General features: G+C 37.3%; 2 protein-coding genes across 2 annotated transcripts in view; both read right to left on the bottom strand.

Moving 5' to 3' along the window:
* Positions 1 to 20,614, bottom strand: part of LOC6033422 (cell wall protein RBR3) — a 623,466-nt gene that overhangs the window by 558,055 nt on the left and 44,797 nt on the right. The gene's annotated exons all lie outside the window — the stretch shown is intronic.
* LOC6033431 lies at positions 10,353 to 11,232 on the bottom strand. Its single transcript, XM_038250463.1, has 2 exons — positions 10,945 to 11,232; positions 10,353 to 10,880 (listed from the first exon to the last, which is right to left on the bottom strand). Exons 1-2 carry the CDS (start codon positions 11,230 to 11,232, stop codon positions 10,353 to 10,355), a joined length of 816 nt encoding a protein of 271 aa, XP_038106391.1.

Here is a 20,614-nt window from a genome sequence, read left to right as displayed (position 1 = left end):
TATAAAACATAACTAAGTTCATTGGTTTCAGTGTGTGCAGTCATTATTTTGTTAAAAATATGTATTCCTTGAGGGAACCACGGTTACTCACCATCAACATGAAGCAGAGAATCCACCTTTTTTGTGTAGAATTCAAAACTAATGTTCTGTTACATCTCGTTTCATGCCACCACCGCCCACCAACCGCCGCCCAAACAAAATTATTTTTTGATAGGTCAATTTGGACTTGAGGGTCAAAAGTTACAGCCATGTTAAGGTACAAAAGATGCAAATTTAAAACATAAATATATCGAAAAGGCGCAAGCCAAATTTTAAGCACTAGGTTGCATTTGAAAGAGGAGATCCAGCACTACTAACGCTGAAAAAATCCCAGGGGTGTTTTTCTTTAAACCTGAGATATCTTCATTTGAAAAAGGCTAATTTTCAAGGGAAACCCTTTTGGGACCACCCTAACGTATTTCAAAAATTGTCCACCCGGGCAGACGGTAATAACAAAATTAATAATATTTCAATAACAAATCCTGTTATAATAACAAAAAGTGTTATTATTTTATCCTGAAGTTCAATTTCAAGAAGAAAAATTAATAACAGTTTCTGATAAAATAACAACATTTGGTATTGAAGTGATATTATATTGAAAATGTTTAATAACACGCTAATAAGAGGAAATGTTATACATTTCAAAAACTCTCCTAATAAAAAAAATTGTTATTCGTTCGGTATACTGACTTAGAAATAAAATTACCATAAATCGCACAAATGGAAAAGTTTCTAAGTGTCCATAACACAATTTTTTATTATTTTTTCTTTTGTTAAATATGTTTAGATCTTTGATATAATTTTGTCCAATTTCGTCGGGGTCATTATTTTGGCCGTGAAATGAGGTCCTTAAGCTAAAATTATTCTAAAAAGTTAAAAATTTGAAAGTTGATTTTTTTCTAATTATTTGATATTAGAGCGTCCAATTTCCCGTCCCGGGAAAAAAATTCCCGGGAATTCCCGGGATTTCCCGAAAAAAAATATTTCCCGTTTCCCGGGAAATTTGTAAATTTCCCGGGAATTCCCGAAATTCAAGCGGAAGTATAAATTTTCTCAAATTTTTTAGAACTATTTTTTGAAATTGCTGTGAAAAAATAATAAATGAACAAACTCAACATGATTTTGTTCAATTAAATGTATTGTTTGGTTCATATATAATTAATCAGATTATCAGAAATTATGATATCAGAATTATTTCTGATAATATTAATTTTTGAAGCAACTGGGAATAGATCTGGCTTAATGAGTATTAAATTATTACAATTAGGCAAGCTTTTAACAGATTGGTGTTATTTCATTAAAACAATATTAACTCCTTACCTCCAAATTAAAATTGAGATTTTTTTACGTTTTTGTTTACCATGATCAAATGAGATGAAAATCGAATTTGTGCAAAAGCATTAATTCAATTTGTTGAATACCTAGTAGCAAGGGTCCTGATTTTCGGTTCACAGATCAGAAATCACTCACTCATCGCCGAGCGAATCTTTTTCGACCGGAGTTCGCAACCATTCGCAAGTGAACACTACACTCAAGCTGCCTGCGATTTGCTCAATCGCTTCTCCCAGCGACACAAATACTTCGTGAATTTCTTTGCCCACTCCGTCCGTTGACCCGAGTCACACACGAATACGTTCAGAGAGGAGAGAATCTAACAACATATCAGCTCGGCGCTCTTTTGGTCTGCACTACTACAGTTTGCCGTAAATTTGTAATTGACATGATGGAATTGCTGGTAAATGTGTCTTTGATGTCATGTTATCAACAAAATTACAAATCACTTTTGATAACATTCAGTTTTAATCAGTTTTATAAATGAGTAAAGCAAAGCCGATCGCAAAAGATTTCGACTCAGCGACTGAGCGACATAACGCAATCGGTCTCTGAACCATTCGCTGTACTACTCGATTGAAGTGAGAGGGAGAGCAAAAAGAGAGTATTCTGTAGCGATTGGTTTGGAAGCGACAAACGGTAGGAAACGGTCAGAGTAGGCTTTTGTCGCTTTCGATTGGTGATAGCTAGTGAATGAGTCGTTTTGGAGCAATCAGGACCCTTGCCTAGTAGTATAGTAGGGGGAGAGGGGGTAATATGCACCCCCTAAGGGAAAACTGTGATTTCTCAACCATTACAGCATTACTGTGGAAGAATTTTGTTTGATGTTCTAAAACAACTATTATTCTTCGTCATCCATGTGAAAAAAGTCTTAAAAAACCTCAAAATTGTTCGAAAATATCAAATTTCTAAAATCATTTTTGATTCATTTCAAACAACCATGCGGGGCAATATGCACCGCAACATTGGGGCAAAATGCACTACAACAACGGGGCAAAATGCACCACAACATGGGGCAAAATGCACCGGGTAAAATCAGTTTTCACTAGTCACCACTAGATGTCACCGCTGTTTTTACTAAGGAGCTTCACAGCGGTGCATTTTACCCCGACCACGCTTTTTGCAGAAAATTTAATTAAAAATGCATTTTTTGATGTTTTTGGACTCATCTATCTACAGAATAATGAAGATTATGGCAAAAACTATTTACCTCAACACTTACAATATAAATAAATGCTTTTTATATTGTCCAAAAATCATAATGAAAGTGCAAAGAAAATTAGATGAAAACACAACATTTTAAAGTTTTGCAAATAACTTGAGCTGTTTTTAAACTGCGATGCTCAAATTTTTCCAGCATGGTTTAGCAATGTTAAGCTTCCAATTTCTAAGATTTTTCTCCGGAAAATTCTTCCAAATACCGAGAAAAGCAGGGGGTGCATTTTGCCCCGGGGGTGCATATTACCCCCTCTCCCCCTACTAAAGAAATTACAATTTGAAGTAAAAGAATTATGGAGCACGTACGGTGCAACTACGGTGTTAGAGGGTTAAATGTGGAAAAATAGAAAACTTTTTGTGGAATGATGTTAATTTATCGTATAATTTAAATCATGTTGCATAATAATACAAAAAAAAAATCATTGAATAATTACTTTCCATTGTTTGTTCTAAAAAAATGCAAAAATATATTCAAAGCTTGCTTCAAATATTTGAAAACATTGGGTTGTTTAGAGTAAAACCAACACTAAAAAGCTTTACCATTTGTTCAAGAGCTGAAACCAGTATTTGTCATGAAAAACACAATTTCTGCAATTTTTTTCTCATTTCAATAAACTGGTCACAGAAGCAAGTTTAAAATTTCTCATCAAAAAATACCAAAATACATTTTCTTGTAGTTGAATGATTTTTTTCCATGCAGTCAAGCTGTTAATTGATCTTCACACTTATTTAAACCATTGATGTTGATGTGCTATACAATTTTATTGCATAATATTAATTAAAACCAAGATCATAACAATCTTCAATAAATTTAAAATTTCCCGGGAATTCCCGGGATTTCCCGGGAAATTGGCTGAAAATTTCCCGTTTCCCGGGAAATTTGTAACCCCGGGAAATTGGACGCTCTATTTGATATACCGTAAACTGGGGTCAATCGGGACACATGGGGCGAATTGGGACAGCATTTTTAACCATGTTGGAGCACAATATTTTGATTTTTCTGGTTGGTTTCGGTTAGAACAGACTCAGACCAACAAAATGTGTACATCGATTTCCAAATTTAAAAGCTTTAAGTGCTCTAAAAACTGCTGTCCCTATTCAGACTGTAGTCCCGATTCACCCCAGATTACGGTACCCCCTAAAGGACTTTGCTAAACTTGGCTAGAAGTATGGGATAATTTTGACCATTTTCGTCGGGGTCATTATTTTGGCCATGAAATGGGGTCCTTAAGCTAAAATTATTCTTTAAAGTAGAAGTTAAAATTTCATTACTTCATTATTCATTATTTTGGCCATGAGGTCTTTAAGCTGAAATTATTTCAAAAAGTTGAAATTTTGTAAGTTGATTTTTGAATTATTTGGGGACTTTACTAAAATTGGCTGGAACTATGGAATAATTTTGACCAATTTAATCGTGGTCATTTATTTAAACATGAAATGGGGTCCTTAAACTTGAATTAATCTGACAAAATAAACTTTTGAAAGTTGTTTTTTTAAGTTTGTTATATTCTCTAAGGGAATTTATTTATTTATTGAGAATTTTTGATGTGTGAATAACAAAAACTGTTATTATTTTCACAGAGCGAGGAAGTCGGAGCTGACGTTGAAGTTCGAGCTGCAGTGAGACCTCGGAGACGGCATCGGATTCAGCTAATTTTCAGCATCTTTCACTTGGAGTCAGAATCTGTGAAGTCGGATATTTTTGGAGAGTTAAAGTCGGCGTTGGCGCCATATCCTGCATTCAGAGTCGGAGTTGTCTCCAAAGTATGGATTCAAAGTCGCTTGGAGGTACCCGACTCTGCAGCCCTGACTAGTACAGAGGAGTTATGGCAACTGCAGGTTTATTTGCAAATTACAAATAAACCAAAACAATAACAATATATTTGTAAGAATTACAACCTTACAGAATCATCACATGATCAAATCAGGGAAAAACTACGCATGTTGTTCTGTAGCTTTAAAACGAGGTATACAAAAGCACATGTATTGAAGAAGTTCATATTTAGAGTCATCTAACAACAATTGAGGAATTGTGGAAAACGTGAATTTAGCAAGTTGATCAACGAAAAAACGTGGAAACACACTGAAAACTGCTTTTTTTTATTTGGAGGGTGATTAGGGGGGGTGGGGTCTTCAAAGAGAGGTTGATTTTAACTCAAGAGGAAGGGGAGGGGGGTTGAAAGTAAACCAGAAACTATAGCATAGCATAAGCCGCCTTTCCGTGTATCATATAGACCAGGGGTGATCAAAGTATGGCCCGCGGGCCAAACGTGGCCCGCGAGTTGATTTTTTGTGGCCCGCGGACCCATTTTGAAAGATCATGTGAAATGGCCCGAAGACCACTTGCGAAGTGATTTTATACCTTTCCGAAATTCAGTTTTATTGATCCTTCCACTGTAACTTGGATTTGGCCCGCACTTTTCTCTCGCACTTTTGACAACAAAATTTCCAAAAACTAGGCAACCAGCAGTTGTTTATTTACATTTCCAGTCGCAGTTTTCACCAAACTGGACATTCGCACTTTAAAATTGCGATTGACAGGTGAGCAACATCGGCTCGCTTTGATCATTTTTTGAGAAAATTAAAATTTCCCAAGCCAGTTTGACAAGTCGCAATAGTGCGATCGATAGCAATAAATTAGTGCGAAGTCCAAGTTAGTGAGAATTGCGCAATATTTCAAACTTTTTATGCTTATCTTTTTTAATTTTGTAATTATAAATAACTTATGATTTATTAATTTTTTGATCCCCATTTTACTACACAAATATTTTGATAAAAAAATCTTTATAATTAAAACAATTTGATCCGTTTCTATGTTAGCGAAACTAGTAAGTATCGTCAAAACTTTCATCAAACATTTAAGAAAAAATATCAAACGTTCAAATTTAACTCAAGTAGATCTGTAATAATTACAAAAAATAAGTATTTCATATTCCAATTTGAAAATCATAATGACTCTTTTTATGAACTGACCCTCAAACTTACTTTGCACTTAGAAACCTTCCCTCGGGATTCAAACTGATTTTCCTGATTATTCTCTACAGATAGTTGGCTTACGAATCTGATTTACTACCATCTGATGAAGGCAGACAAAATGTTGAAATCGGAGGAATAAGGCTGTTGCAAATATTTTAAAAAGTTTTGTCGACCAGATCTTCCCTCCCCCCTCATCATTAAAGATTGGCTCGAGTAATTGGAGGCAACAATTATTTTATCCAAAAAACTTCATAATATCAATGAAATTTAAAATACAATTACCTGAAATCAATTAATGCATTCCCCTGCGTTTAGAATCATTTTGAGAACTTTTAAGAATTTTTGTGATTTTTTGATGAACTGTGAGGTTGTATGTTTTTTTTCAATAAAATTTGCTTTTCGTCGAATCTTACATTTTTTGAAAAACCTAAAATAGCTTGAATAATTTTCTAGCATTTTTTTCATAGAACGGTTGAAATTCTGGATCTCAACGATTATTTATGACGAGTGCTGAATAAATTTAATTTTGCACCGAGTTCTATACAACATTTTTTGCAATTCCGAAAATGCATTTTTTAAATAACCTATTTTGTAAATTTGGCCCGCAGCCTCATTTGAGTTTCAAATTTGGCTCGAATTCAAAAAACTTTGAGCACCCCTGATATAGACAGAGCAAGAATATTAACACTTGTAGCACCAACGGGATCAAAAAAGTTGGAAATGCAACTCCACCGGCTCATACAACCCTTGGAAAAAAGTTAGAAATGCCTTTTTTATTTTAACTAAAGGTAGACGCATCTGTTTTGGATCTACCTTATTGTATGGTGATTCTTGATATCCATCCGGATCGAATGCAACAAGAATAATCCAAATTGGTTGAGATACAGCCGGATGAAGTTGAATTTCCAATTTTTCGACCCCCTTGGTGCTTCGCGTAAGTTTTGACCCCGTTGGTGCTACAAGTGTTAAAATTCACCACTTTAATGCATGTGGGCTCAAATATATGAAAAAATCGAAAAAAATGCTTCTTTTTTTGGAAAAAAATACAAATTTTGATTTGTTTTCAATATAATAAGTGCAAACAACAAAAAATATGTGTGACCGCTCGCTTCTTTGGAAATACCGAATCAAATTCTATAGAAATACCGAGTCGAATCAGCTTCCTGCTGACCGACAAAATGGCCGTTACACGGCAACACAAAAGGTCTTGAACGACGTGAGTTGAAATGCTCCGGAACTTCCAACTATCACTCCCAATTATTAAGTTTAAGTTAAAATAAAAAAAATGTAACAAAAGTCCTGAACATTGTAAAAGGGTGGTTTTGTAAGAAAACCCACCATGTTATACAATTTTTGAAAGGTATTCAAAAGACCTTTCCAACAAGTTTAAAAGATTAAAATCTAACAACCCTATCATCACCTATATGCTTATAACAAGTACTTATTAATGCACTTTTTAAAGGCTGGATCTCAGATATTTTGATGAAAACGTTGTTCGGATCCACCAAATTTAAAACCAAGAAATTTGTCATCTACAGTATGTAAAAATAGTAGTTTATGCAACAAGTTGCAAAAAGAGGATTTTTTCAGCACGAGCCGTACATTTATCCAACGAGGTTCACCGAGTTGGATAAATACGAAGAGTGCTGAAAAAATCAAGTTTTGCAACGAGTTCCATACAACATTTTTTGCAATTCCAAAAAACACACACTGAGTGAAATTTTAAGTCAAATTTTCATGTATTTTGTCAATAAATCGTTTAAATCAAAAAAATGTTGAAAAGTGTTACTTTTCGAAACAAGTGCTGAAAAGTTTAACTTTTCAACACCCATTTGAGTGCTGAAAAGTAGAACTTTTCAGCATTTATTTTGAAAAGTGTTGCTATTCGATTCTGTTATTTTTGGTACAGAAAAGTAGGCTATTTCGTCGTTCAAAAATGACAGGAAAAGTGAGTAGTTTCACGACGGAATTGCAAAAAACATTTATTGCAATTCCAAAAAACACACACTGAGTGAAATTTTATGTAAAATTTTCATGTATTTTGTCAATAAATCGTTTAAATCAAAAAATTGTTGAAAAGTGTTACTTTTCGAAACAAGTGCTGAAAAGTCCAACTTTTCAGTACCAATTTGAGTGCTGAAAAGTAGAACTTTTGAAAAGTGTTGCTATTCGATTCTGTTATCGTTATCGTCGTTCAAGAATGACAGGAAAAGTTAATAGTTTCACGACGGAATTGCAAAAAAGTATTTACACCCCTTGAGCACTATGCACATTTTGTGATGAAACTTGTAAACAATTTAAAGTTTGACAGAAACCTAGTACTACGTTTTGTTCAAAAACTCATGCCGAACATTTTGCTAAAAAATGCTCATGAAAAGGTATTTAAAAACGTGGGTTTTATAGAAAACCTAGATGTATGGGTATCAAAAGATCGGAAATTTTATGCCCTTTCCGATGCCACATAGGTTAACTTGTGAATCGTGGACCGGTTCGGATGCCGTCGGATTTTCCGACGACGTAATTCCGGGTTGGTATGATATTCCAACGAAAAATCTATTCTAGCGATACAAAGACCCCCAAAACGGTGTTATACCCACTCCAAAATGTTTATTTAGCAATTCTATGGTAATATAATGACATTTAGTTGAATTTAAAGTTTGCAAAATTAGGTTTAGATAAGTTTTATATAGAATTTCCAGAGTTATATAAACTTTTATACGAAGTAGTTAGTAAACTTTATTTTCAATCCAAATTATTTAAAAAAAATCAGTCATGGATGCCTATTTGGAGTTGGGAGACTGAATTTATGGTGATTTGTCAACAAATAACATTACTTATGTTAATTTTTCGAAAGGTGTACAAACTTTTTTTGCACCTTTTTTGATTTCTGTAATAGTATTTGTTATACAACTTTTTATGAAAATCTTTTTTTCATGAGCAATTTATAGCAAAATGTTCGGCATGAGTTTTTGAACAAAACGTAGTACTAGGTTTCTGTCAAACTTTAAATTGTTCACAAGTTGCATCACAAAATGTGCATAGTGCTCAAGGGGTGTAAATACTTTTTTTACGAAAAAAACGAAACTATTGGCACTACGCCCCCCGGGGCATGGCCTTCCTCTAACGTGGGATTTCTGCTCCAGCGCCTCTGACGAGACAGGAGAAACCGGGACCGACGTTTTACTTCACCATCCGATAGAAGCTCAGTGGATAAGGCGGGAATTTTTTTACATACTGTATAAATAAATGTTCCCGAAAATCCGGATCTTCTGATGGCAAAAACACGAAACTTTTGGTGTATCGCAGGGTTCTGATTAAAAAAAGACTACCTATTAAACTGTTTTACCTTTTTATTGACACAAGTGAAACTGTTAATCAAAATACAGAAATGCCCTGGTGATACCTAGTTCTTTGAATATTGTGTTCAATATTCGTGTTTTTTCGATATTTATTTTGGAATTTTTGAATTATTCTTCGTCTATCGTTTCCTCCTTGAGGCAAAATGTGGATTGAAATTGTATCAACTAATAATTTTATTTAAAAAGATGTATATGGTGCTGTGCAAGTGTAAATTAAACTGGACTTTTATTTTTTTCAGATTAAATAGTCGTCAAAAACATTTAACAAAAGTTTTGAATCATTGCCAAGTACGAATAAATCTTTTTGTAGATCTAAAAAAAATCAGGATAGAAAAAAACTTCAATACATCATTCTTACAAACCTCCAAAGAGCTATCCAAATCAATCGGGGAGAATCCGTCTGATAGGGTGACCGGGTTTTGAGAAGCCTGTAGTAACAACTTGAGTGCTTGTTGGGCCGAAATTGGCAGCTCATTCCAGGGTGTGATGTAGATTTCACGGATTAGCTCGTCGTTCTGCAGTGGTAAATGCGGACATTCATACAAAATTTTGCTCTTCAAGTAGTCACTCTTGGATGCAACTCTATTTTTAAATAACTTAGTTTAAAAATGAAAGTTGATTATCAAGCTAATTATTTGTCAGGAATAGGAATACCTGATTTAAAACTACACATTTTGCTATGTGAGCAAACTATCTAAGAAACACAACAGAATCAAGTTCGGAATGCTCTTGTCGAACAAAGGCTGGTTCTTGCTCCTACGAGAAATAAGCTCAGCTTGGACTGAAAGCACACGTACAGTACACACTTACGCGCACAGAAATAAATTAAATATTTAGGAATGCTGGAAAAGGGACAGCACAGTCAAGTCTCGCATAATCATGTGTGTTTTTTCCTAAATGATAAAAAAGTCGACAAAAATGGAAACAAATTCTGCACGGTTTAACTCTTGGCGCAAATCACAATCATTCTTCATGCTAACTATGAGCATTGTAGCGGTGTGATAAGCGGTAGATCGAGAGTTGACATTGATCGCAAAGATGACTGAAAAAGTTAGTATTCAGAACACCGATACAATTAAGCACTGTTATGGGGCGTACTTGGGAGCTTTGCTGAATTCTATTCACCTTGCCTTACCTTACTAGAAAGAAATGATCCCATGTAGCATGGAATCAGCAATTGAAAAGAGCAGCAAGTTGCGATCATTATCCCGGGAAACCAGATTTCATCATTCTGCAAGTTATAAGAATGCGTTTAACAATGTTGTAACTGAGAATTTGAGTATTCGCACAGTCAAAACAATATACAAAGATGTGACTATTTCAGTAATAAGGCATCCGTTATTGATGAAGAAACCTGCCCTCATAAGTGATTCCATCATTGAAAGGTACCTGAAATTAGACGTTTTAGACTATTTTTGACTTCGTATCTCACCCATCTAAGTACTTGACATGTTCCATATGTTCTTGAATTATTTCCCTCAAAAATTGGTAAAGCTCAGCTTCAACATGTTTGCCCGATGTGGCAGCTTCTCCAAGCTTCCGCAAACGGATAATCAAAACATCCAGCTGTCCAATGGCGTTGATTATAAGATTAAAGAAACACATGTCCGTGGCCAGCAACCCGCCACCCGCCACGAACGCCTGCAGTGTGTGAAAGGCCAAATTCAGCAGATAACCGATCCACGTGGCGCGATCGACTCCCGGAATGAAAAATCCAAATGGCAGCTCAAATCGGCGCTCAAACGCGGAAATTAGCAAAGAAATGATCACCGTTAGTGCTGCCATCGTTGCGTAACTGGGTGCAATCAGTTTCACCGAAATTGTACACCAAGAAGCCGTTTTCATCAAGGAGTTGTGAATTTCCGGGATTTTGCTGGGATTTTTAAATCGTTTCATATTGTACTGGAGTAGAGCATAGATGGTGTCGTGGGTAAACATGTACGCTTTGACGAGTCCCTGAACACAGATACGAGAATGAAATTTGTGAAAAAAAAAACATAAATATCAAATCGTAACTTACCTGAAAACCAAGCCCAAGCGTAACTAAACAGAAAATGAACTCCACCCGTTGGCCCCAAAGATCCTTCAAGCACAAAATGCTCACCACAAAGAAAAAGAAAATGTCCACCATCAAAAAGATAAACCTTGGATTGGCCCGCGTGTAATTCGGCTCAAATCGTTCCCAGCCGCAAATGGTCGACCATTTCGAAACCGAGTCGCAGGTTTTCTCGAAAAGCAACTTCGGATTGCTAAACTCGGACTCTAAGCCGTTGCGCCACTGGCGGATGCGTCTTCTCAGGAGCTCCATGACGTTCGTACTGAGTCCAGAAAGAAACCAACACACATTCTGAGGGGAAATTTCCAACATCGGTGGAATTTTTTTCTAATATTGTGAGAACTTCACCGTTTGCACAAGTAATTATATTAGTAAGTGTTTTTGTACTTTCAGACACCTTAGAGGCGACCAAGAACTTGTGGATAAAAAGAAGTCACAAGGTCGTAGGTACTAACGAAACGATGCCTCTGTGCTCTCTTATGTTAAATAGATAGGAATCCCAGCATGCTTAGTGCAAGAGAGTACAGAGGCATCGAAAAGCTGCCAATAGCTCTGACGTAAACTTTTGGTTAAGAACTTTCCTTGCAACAACACACAATACTTTAATACAAGTCTTCTTCAGCGATGCATAGTGTTCGGTTATAGAACCTGCCATAGTGGTAAATGAAGCACTTGTAAAGTGGTTTTTTTTTTTTTTTTTGAATTAAATATACTTTATTGAATCTTTCTTATAATAATTACATTTGGTTTACATAATAAGTGGTCAGCTGTGGCTCTTCAGCTTTAGTTTGCTTTTCGTGATTTAAACACTGTTCATTTTTATAACTTTAAAAGTATATGATTTATCATTTTTGTAACACTAGGTACAATGAGGAAAAAAAAATGTTAAGAAAACATAACCTAACCTAAAACTAACTTAATCTTACCATAAACTAAACCAATCCTTGAATCAAGGGGTATTCAGATATAGCACATTTTTCCCTGAATTTCAAACATTTTTCTTGAATCTTCTGATCCAACATTTTAACTTCTGCTAATTCATGAACCTCACTTGATCTTGTCCAGCCAGGAACATTCAAAACCATTTTGAGTACCTTGTTTTGGACACGCTGGAGCTTCAATTTATGAGTTCTAGCGCAACACTCCCAAACAGGTACTGCATACTCAATAACAGGGTAAATTATTTGTTTGTAAACTGCTAACTTATTTTTCAAAGATAGCTTTGATTTTCTGTTAATTAAAGGATACAAACACCTGATGAGAATGCTGCACTTGTTCAATATTTTATCTACATGCTGCCGAAACAAAAGTTTCGAGTCAAGTATGAGACCTAAATAGACAACTTCCTTTGACCAGGGTATCGAAACATCATTCATTTTTATCAAAACATCATCCTTTGGGACAAATCTGGCCGATTTGGAAAGTGGAAAAATGATGGTTTGAGTTTTGGCTGCATTTATGCGAATTTTCCAGTCGCCAAAGTATTCGGAAAGAACGTCAAGACCCTTCTGAAGACGGCCAACTAAATATCTGGTTATTTTACCCTTATAAATAACGGCAGTGTCATCAGCAAAAGTGACAACACACCATTACCAGGAAGAGTAGGCAAATCAGATGTAAAAATATTGTACAGAAGTGGGCCAAGAATACTTCCTTGGGGAACCCCAGCATCAATGTTGAATAATCCAGAAGCAATCCCATTCAGAAAAACCTTGAACGATCTCTCCGAAAGATAGTGCTGGATAATTTTGATAAGATACATTGGAAAACCGTATAAATACAGTTTATGTATCAAACCATCATGCCAAACATTGTCAAAAGCCTTCTCAACATCCAACAAAGCCATAGCAGTTGATTTAGACTCAAGCTTGTTCTGCTTGATGATTTTAGTTACTCTCGTAAGCTGATGAGCAGTATTATGTCCCTTTCGGAAGCCAAACTGCTCGTTCAAAATTATATTATTATCGTTGGTAAAATCCAAAAGCCTTGAATAGATGACCTTCTCAAAGAGTTTGGACAGACTACTCAAAAGACTAATGGGACGATAACTTGTTGGCGATGTTGGATCTTTTGAGGCTTCAAAATTGGTATGACTTTGCCCAGCTTCCAATTGGTAGGGAAGTAACCAAGTTGCAAACATTTATTGAAAATATTGGCTAGATGTTGAAAGAACTGATCACTCTGTTTTTTCAACACCAGATTAAAATGTTATCAAAGCCTGGAGCTTTCATATTTTTCATTTGTTTAACTGCAACTTTGACTTCCTCACCAGAAACATGGGAATCTGCAGGAAATTCAAAGGTAGAGTCATTGATTGTTGAAATACTATTGGCAACTGATGTTTCTTTACGGCTGGTCATGGAAGCGCCAAGATTATGTGAACTAACAAAATGAAGCCCAAGTGCATTTGCCTTTTCCTCGGATGTAATCAAACGAGAATCCTCAACAATAAGAGGAGGAATAGGCTTTGGTTTGTTTTTAAGAACTTTTGAAAGTTTCCAAAATGGTTTTGAATAATTCCCAAGCTGGCTTACATGTTTTGAAAATTCTTGATTTCTGATATTGTCAAGTCGGTCTTGTATGATTTTGTTCAAATTGTTCACTGAAATCTTTTGTCATAGTCCCCAGTCCGTTGATATTGTCTCCTATAAACATTCCTAAGTCTAATCAAGTGTTTAGTATCTACGTCAATATCAGTTACCTTAAAATTAACAGGAACCTCCCGAACGTTGGCAGCCTCTGCTTGGTTGATAGCCTGCTGGATCACCTCCAGCGAACGATCAATATCAGCAGAAGTTTCCGGGTGTTGATCATAGTCGATGTTGCTGTCGACCACTTGCTGAAACTGCTGCCAGTCAACGTTGTGGTAATCTTTCCGGGTTGGTTGCCGCTGCGGAGTAACGGAAGCTCCAACCTCCACAACCACCGGATAGTGATCAGAACTCAACTCTTCAAACACCTCAGGATGAGCCACGTTCTCAGCCATATTGGTAATGAAGAAGTCGATGATTGAGTGATTCCCAGACCGAGCCACCCTCGTTGGACGATCTGGACTCACAACGTTGTAGTATCCGTTTTGCAGATCGTTGTGCAGAATCACTCCGTTCCGATTCCTCCTGCTGTTGCCCCAAACTTCATGCTTCGCGTTGAGGTCACCAGCGATGATGTACTTTGCGCTCCGCCGTGTCAGCTTCTGGATATCGCTCTTCAGTTTTGCTGCTGAACCATCTCTGGAATTCACCTGACGTGGGCAGTATGCAGCAATGAAGAGTACTGGGCCAACCGAAGTGGAAATTTCCACTCCAACGGCCTCGATGATGTCCAGCTTAAAGTGTGGCAGCCGGCGTGGCTTGAGATCACGATGAACAGCGACAAGCACACCTCCTCCTCCAGAGGTGGTCCTATCGAGCTGCGTCGCGATCTTGTAGTTTTGCAGATAAACTTTTTCACCGGGCTTCAGATGAGTTTCCGTGATGGCAGCTACGTCGATCTCCTTCTCGCGAAGAAAATCCACCAGCTCTAAATTCTTCCTCCTAATGGAGCAAGCGTTCCAATTCAGCAGCTTGAGGGACCTACGATCCATACTGGATGACGAACGAGGTCAGCACTTCAATCTGCTGGGTCTTGGTTTTGCATCCACGCAGTGCAGCGGACATCTGTTTGAAAATATTGAGGAGTTCGGTTGAGGTGTAAAGATCATTACCATTTTCCTCAACTGCTGGTTCTTGGGTTGGTCTTGGCTCCTGGCTGAAGCCCGGTGGTGGCGGTCTCGGCTCCTGGCTGGAACCCGGCCGTGGATGATTCATCTCAGCTCTCTTCCTGGGATCCAACGGCAACGGTGCCAAGTTCGGGACCTGGCGTCGCGGTTGAAGAGGTGGAAAGTTTTGCTCCACCAGGGCTGGAGGAGTTCTACGACGCTGAGGCTGATTCTTCGTCGATGCTTGCTGCCGAATTTTCACGAACTCAGCTCTCTTGGGGCACTTTCGGTCGGTTGACGAGTGCTCACCGTTGCAGTTGAGGCACTTCACCAGCGAATCTTGGATGCACTGGGATGTGATGTGCGCATCGGTACCACATTTGGCGCAACGACGCTTCAGGTGGCAGTTCTTACCTCCGTGCCCGAAACCCAGGCAGTTGAAGCATTGTGTGACGTCACGATGCACTGGTCGGTATCGCTCCCACGACACGATAATGTTGAAAACCGCTCGAATTGCCTTCAGCTCAGGAAGCGTCGTCGATCCCTTAGCCAAATGCAGCAGGTAGAGCTGGTCACGGTACTTGATGTCTTTGTTGCGTCGGCTCATTTTGTGCACGGCCAACACATCCAGTTTCAAAACTTTTAGCTCGGCAGCTAATTCCTCCACTGGCATGTCGTACAGACCTCTGACGACGATTTTGTACGGCTTATCCATGGCGACATCATGGGTAAAGTACTCCGCCTCGTTTTCGGTCAAGTAATCCTTGACCAGTTGATAGTGCTGCCTGGATTGCACCAGCACCTTAAATCCGTCCTGACACAGACGAATGTTGCCTAGGACTTTCCCAGACTTGATGAGTTCAACCAGCCCCGCTCGAAAGTCGATCGTTGCTGCTGATTGCCGCACATAAAAAGGAGGCAGTTTCTCCTTTCGCTGTTTCACTTCATTCTCCTTTGCTTCCGCTACCTGGTCCTCGTCAGGCAGTCCAGCGAACTTGTTGTTCTTCAATAGCTGCTCCTCGTGCGACGAAGAGTTCTCCTCCTCCTCATCCATCGGTACAGTACCGTCGCTCTTTTTCGTCTTTTTGCTGTTCGATGTCACTTCCAAAAGCACCTTCCTTTTGGAAATCCCCGGTTTTTGGCCATCAGTTGAGGCCTCAACCTTCCTTTTGGAAATTCCCACTTTTTTGCCTGCTTGAGCCGCAGGTAGGGCAATATTGCCGGCGTTTTGCGCCGGGACGCGACGAGTCATGTTGATTCAGACAACCTTCACCAACGAATGCTCGGATAACAATGTAAAGTGGTTTATTTTTTTCATACATAAGATAATTTGACCAAAAGTGGGCACCCTAGTAGAACCGACAAACTAGTTTAACATATGGTAAATATCCCTAATTTAGACAACCTTTATGTTTCAAAAGTCATTGTTTTGTTTCAAGCAACAAAACAATATTACATTGACTGACTCATCTAGCATTAGTTAAACTACACAGCAAAAAATCGATGGTAAAATCGTATGCAAAAGCATGCACATCACCTTTGTAAAAAAATACACTTAGTATTACACACTGCATGCACAATTTTTGTAAACACAGCAAAAAAGTTGTAACCGACGGGATTCAAACCCAGCACCAACAGTGAGGACTGGTGCTATAGCCCGCTAGGCCATCAAATCGATGAAGAAAGCATATATGAGCTTGATTTTTCTGAATTGTCTGCCTGTGCGGATCTACAATGCCGCGGACCGCTCATTGAACTAACAATCCTGAGAATGGCCAGTGGTTTCCAAAAAATCCAAGTGTCAAAACTTCGGCGCCCTCCACCCATGCCAAAGCCTTTACACTTCGGATAACTTATTGTTGAGCTCAAAACAGAACTAAACATCATCCGTACTAGGCGAGATCGGACTGTGTACAGTTTGCATCGTTCGTGTACATAAGGGCGATCATTATGGTGTAATAACAAAATCGTTTTTTTCCAACACAGCAATTTTCCAGTTTCTTCCTATAAAACTTCTCAAAGTTTGGGACCGATTGGTTAAGTCCCCACTTTGGGTAAAGCGATCTAACTTTGTATGAGAAATTGTATGGAAAAACTTTTTTGTTGTTGAATTTTGGTAATTTGTATATAATTAATAAAGCGAGAAAAGTGTTTTTTTTTTTAAATACAAGAATTTAAATTGAGGAATTGTTTGGGAACCCACCATGAAGAATATGAATTGAAATTGTTGTAAATTGTTGACCGATAAGCATTACCATAAATGCCCACCCGCAGTTGCTACTCCATTGTTGGCCAGGATCTCCAGAAGTTACATCCACGAGCCTCGGAAGATAAGTGGGTGCTATCTTTTCTCGCTTCGCAACTACTCACAGGCTCCAATCATGCTGATCAATACTGGCGCCGGCTACGACCAGAGGTAGAGTCATGGGGAAGTGGATGGGATATTTATTAAAAATAATTGTATGAAAAAAAATGAAGTTTTTTTTTCAAAAACTTTGTTTTTTTACAATATTTATTTCGAAAATCGAAAACAAGTCAATTTTTCCTAGACCAGTAGTGTCCCTACAAATGATTTACACCTTTTGTGAAGTTTGTTTTATTATTTCGTTGTTTGTGTTGAAAGCATAAAAAAAAAAAGATTTTAAGTATGGAAAAAATACAGATTGCTGCAACAAAATATTTTATTGGGAAATAGATACATAAAAGTACTTTAACAAACTGATAAAAAATGATTAAAAAATTGTCCATGAAAAACATAGTGATTTTATAAAAAAATATCATTGATCTTCCAAATAATAATTTGTTTCGAAAATATGATTAAATTATAAGTAAATAGTAGTTTATGCAACAAGTTGCAAAAAGAGGATTTTTTCAGCACGAGTCGTACATTTATCCAACGAGGTTCACCGAGTTGGATAAATACAAAGAATGCTGAAAAAATCAAGTTTTGCAACGAGTTCCATACAACATTTTTTGCAATTCCGAAAAACACCAATTGAGTGAAATTTTAAGTCAAATTTTCATGTATTTTCTCAATAAATCGTTTAAATCAAAAAAATGTTGAAAAGTGTTACTTTTCGAAACAAGTGCTGAAAAGTTCTACTTTTCAGCACCCATTTGAGTGCTGAAAAGTAGAACTTTTCAGCATTTATTTTGAAAAGTGTTGCTATTCGATTCTGTTATTTTTGGTACAGAAAAGTAGGCTATTTCGTCGTTCAAAAATGACAGGAAAAGTAAGTAGTTTCACGACGGAATTGCAAAAATATTATTATTTCATCTCAAAATGAAAGAAACGTTTCAAATACATTCTAATCTGACGTCTCAAATTGATAACAGTTAAATTGTTAGCAAATTAACATGATATTTAATGTGTTTTTTCTTTTGCACCAACGGCTTGTTCGTCTTGCCCCACTAGCTGACTAGAACGTACTGAAAATCAATTTTTTATAAGCATGAGCATGAGCATGAGAGACCACCCATGGTTGTCCTTCTCCGTTGCTGAACAGAACCGTAATATCCTTTCAGCACTACTGATCATAGACTTCGACTATCAAGTGGTATTTCCCTTATCAACAGCATGTATGAATGCGCTGAAAAGATAAAACACCATGATTGCCAAAACAAGATCAGTTGCGAATAGGTAACAGTCATTGGCCACCAACGGCGCCCGCCATGTCAGTTTGTAGATCTCGATTTTAAGGGACGGGAATGTTAGTTAGCGCAGGTTGCTACTAGGGCAGCTGATTTACTCTGTGCATACACCCCACAAGCGCCAGGAACCTGAAAATTGGTTAGTTGGATAGGGTGCTTGGTCAGGATTCATCATAGAAGATGATGATGCGACCCAAAATCATAGTGTTTGTTGAAAGGTATTATATTTTATTCTCAAGGCAAACTATCGGATGCTGCGGATGAGACATTTCCCGTTTAACTTTTGTTAATTTTTTAATGAAATGGTTTAATCTTAGACAGCCGGCTGTGGAAAGATAAAACCAAATAATATTTATTTATAAAATGGGTAATTCTCTACCAACTCACACGAAATCGGGAAAAGTTGCCCCGACCCTTCTTCGATTTGCGTGAAACTTTGTCCTAAGGGGTAGCTTTTGTCCCTGATCACGAATCCGAGGTCCGTTTTTTGATATCTCGTGACGGAGGGGCGGTACGACCCCTTCCATTTTTGAACATTTGCAGCCTGAAACGGTGATGAGATAGAAATTTGGTGTCAAAGGGACTTTTATGTAATTAGACGTCCGATTTGATGGCGTACTCAGAATTCCGAAAAAACGTATTTTTCATCGAAAAAAACACTAAAAAGGTTTTAAAAATTCTCCCATTTTCCGTTACGCGACTGTAAAAAATTTTGAAACATGTCATTTTATGGGAAATTTAATGTACTTTTCGAATCTGCATTGACCCAGAAAGGTCATTTTTTCATTTAGAACAAAATGTTTCATTTTAAAATTTCGTGTTTTTTCTAACTTTGCAGGGTTATTTTTTAGAGTGTAACAATGTTGTACAAAGTTGTAGAGCAGACAATTACAAAAAAATTGATATATAGACATAAGGGGTTTGCTTATAAACATCACGAGTTATCGCGATTTTACGAAAAAAAGTTTTGAAAAAGTTACTTTTTGCGTTTTTCTTCGTTTCGGCCATGATCGATGACGACCAACTTTTTCAAAACTTTTGCCTTCCTCACTGAGGTAAGGCTATAATCCTGCTCCAAAATTGAACTTTTTATTTTAAGCTCGAAAACCCACCTTGATGTATACATATCGACTCAGAATTGAAAACTGAACAAATGTCTGTGTGTATGTGTGTGTGTATGTGTGTGTGTATGTGACCAATAATGTCACGCAGTTTTCTCAGCACTCGCTGAACCGATTTTGACCAAACCAGTCGCATTCGACTTAGTTTAGGGTCCCATACGGTGCTATTGAATTGTTTGAAGTTTCGATAAGCAGTTCAAAAGTTGTGTATAAAAATGTGTTTTCGCATATTTTCAGAAGTTGAATAAATGGCAGTAAACTGAATCAAACATCATCATGCTATACATCGTTAGTTAGGTAATTGAAAGACCTTTCCAACGAGTCCAAAACATTGACAATCTGGCAACCCTGTCTCGAGTTATAACCACTTAAGTGATATTTATGTAATTTGTTGTTGCCGCATCTCACTTAAATGTATGTAAACAATGTCCAGATCCATCATCCGATCCATCGTTGGTTAGGTAATCGAAAGACCTTTCCAACGAGTCTACAACATTGATTATCTGGCAACCCTGTGTCGAGTTCTGACCACTTAAGTGATATTTATGCACTATTTTTGCAGCCGGATCTCGCTTAAATGTATGTAAACAATGTCCGGATCCATCATCCGACCCATCGTTGGTAAGGTAATTGAAAGGCCGAGTCTAAAACATTGAAGATCTGGCAACCCTATCTCGAGTTCTGACCACTTATGATGCAACTTATGAGCCCTTGAGTGATATGTTTGTTTTTTTTTGTATTCTGGAACTTAACGAAATTAGACAAAATTTGTGTCCAAACCCATAATATCACATATCACTCATTGTTGGAAAAGAGTGAGGAAGGCACCAACCACATAGGTGGATTAAGTTAGTTTTTTTTTCGTTAAATCGCGATAACTCGTGATGTTTATAAGCAAACCCCTTATGTCTATATATCAAATTTTTTTCGCTCGAAGTGATTTTTTTTCAACCTTGATCAAAACTGGCGTTTTGACCGTGTTGGTTAGTCGTACAAAAACATTTTTGATAATGGTATTTGAATGACACCCAAATTTCTGGAACAAATTTCTCTTAAAGCAGGATTACCAGGTCAAACATTGAAAAATCAGGCAAAAAATCGATAAAATCTGTCTGGAAAAATCTGGCAGATGAAAAACTAACAGTTCTGAAGGGTGGAAGGAAGA

This window comes from Culex quinquefasciatus, chromosome 2 (assembly GCF_015732765.1).
Source record: "Culex quinquefasciatus strain JHB chromosome 2, VPISU_Cqui_1.0_pri_paternal, whole genome shotgun sequence".
NCBI lineage: Eukaryota > Metazoa > Arthropoda > Insecta > Diptera > Culicidae > Culex > Culex quinquefasciatus.
The sequence above is the reverse complement of the archived record's forward strand: the minus strand, read 5'-3'. Positions and strand labels throughout refer to the sequence as shown.

Excerpts from the sequence above, each read along its gene's own strand:
- LOC6033431 (XM_038250463.1), bottom strand. The coding sequence starts at position 11,232 with ATGGAGCTCCTGAGAAGACGCATCCGCCAGTGGCGCAACGGCTTAGAG. Across the intron at positions 10,881-10,944 it reads CGCTTGGGCTTGGTTTTCAG|GGACTCGTCAAAGCGTACAT; the intron begins GTAAGTTACGAT and ends ATCTGTGTTCAG.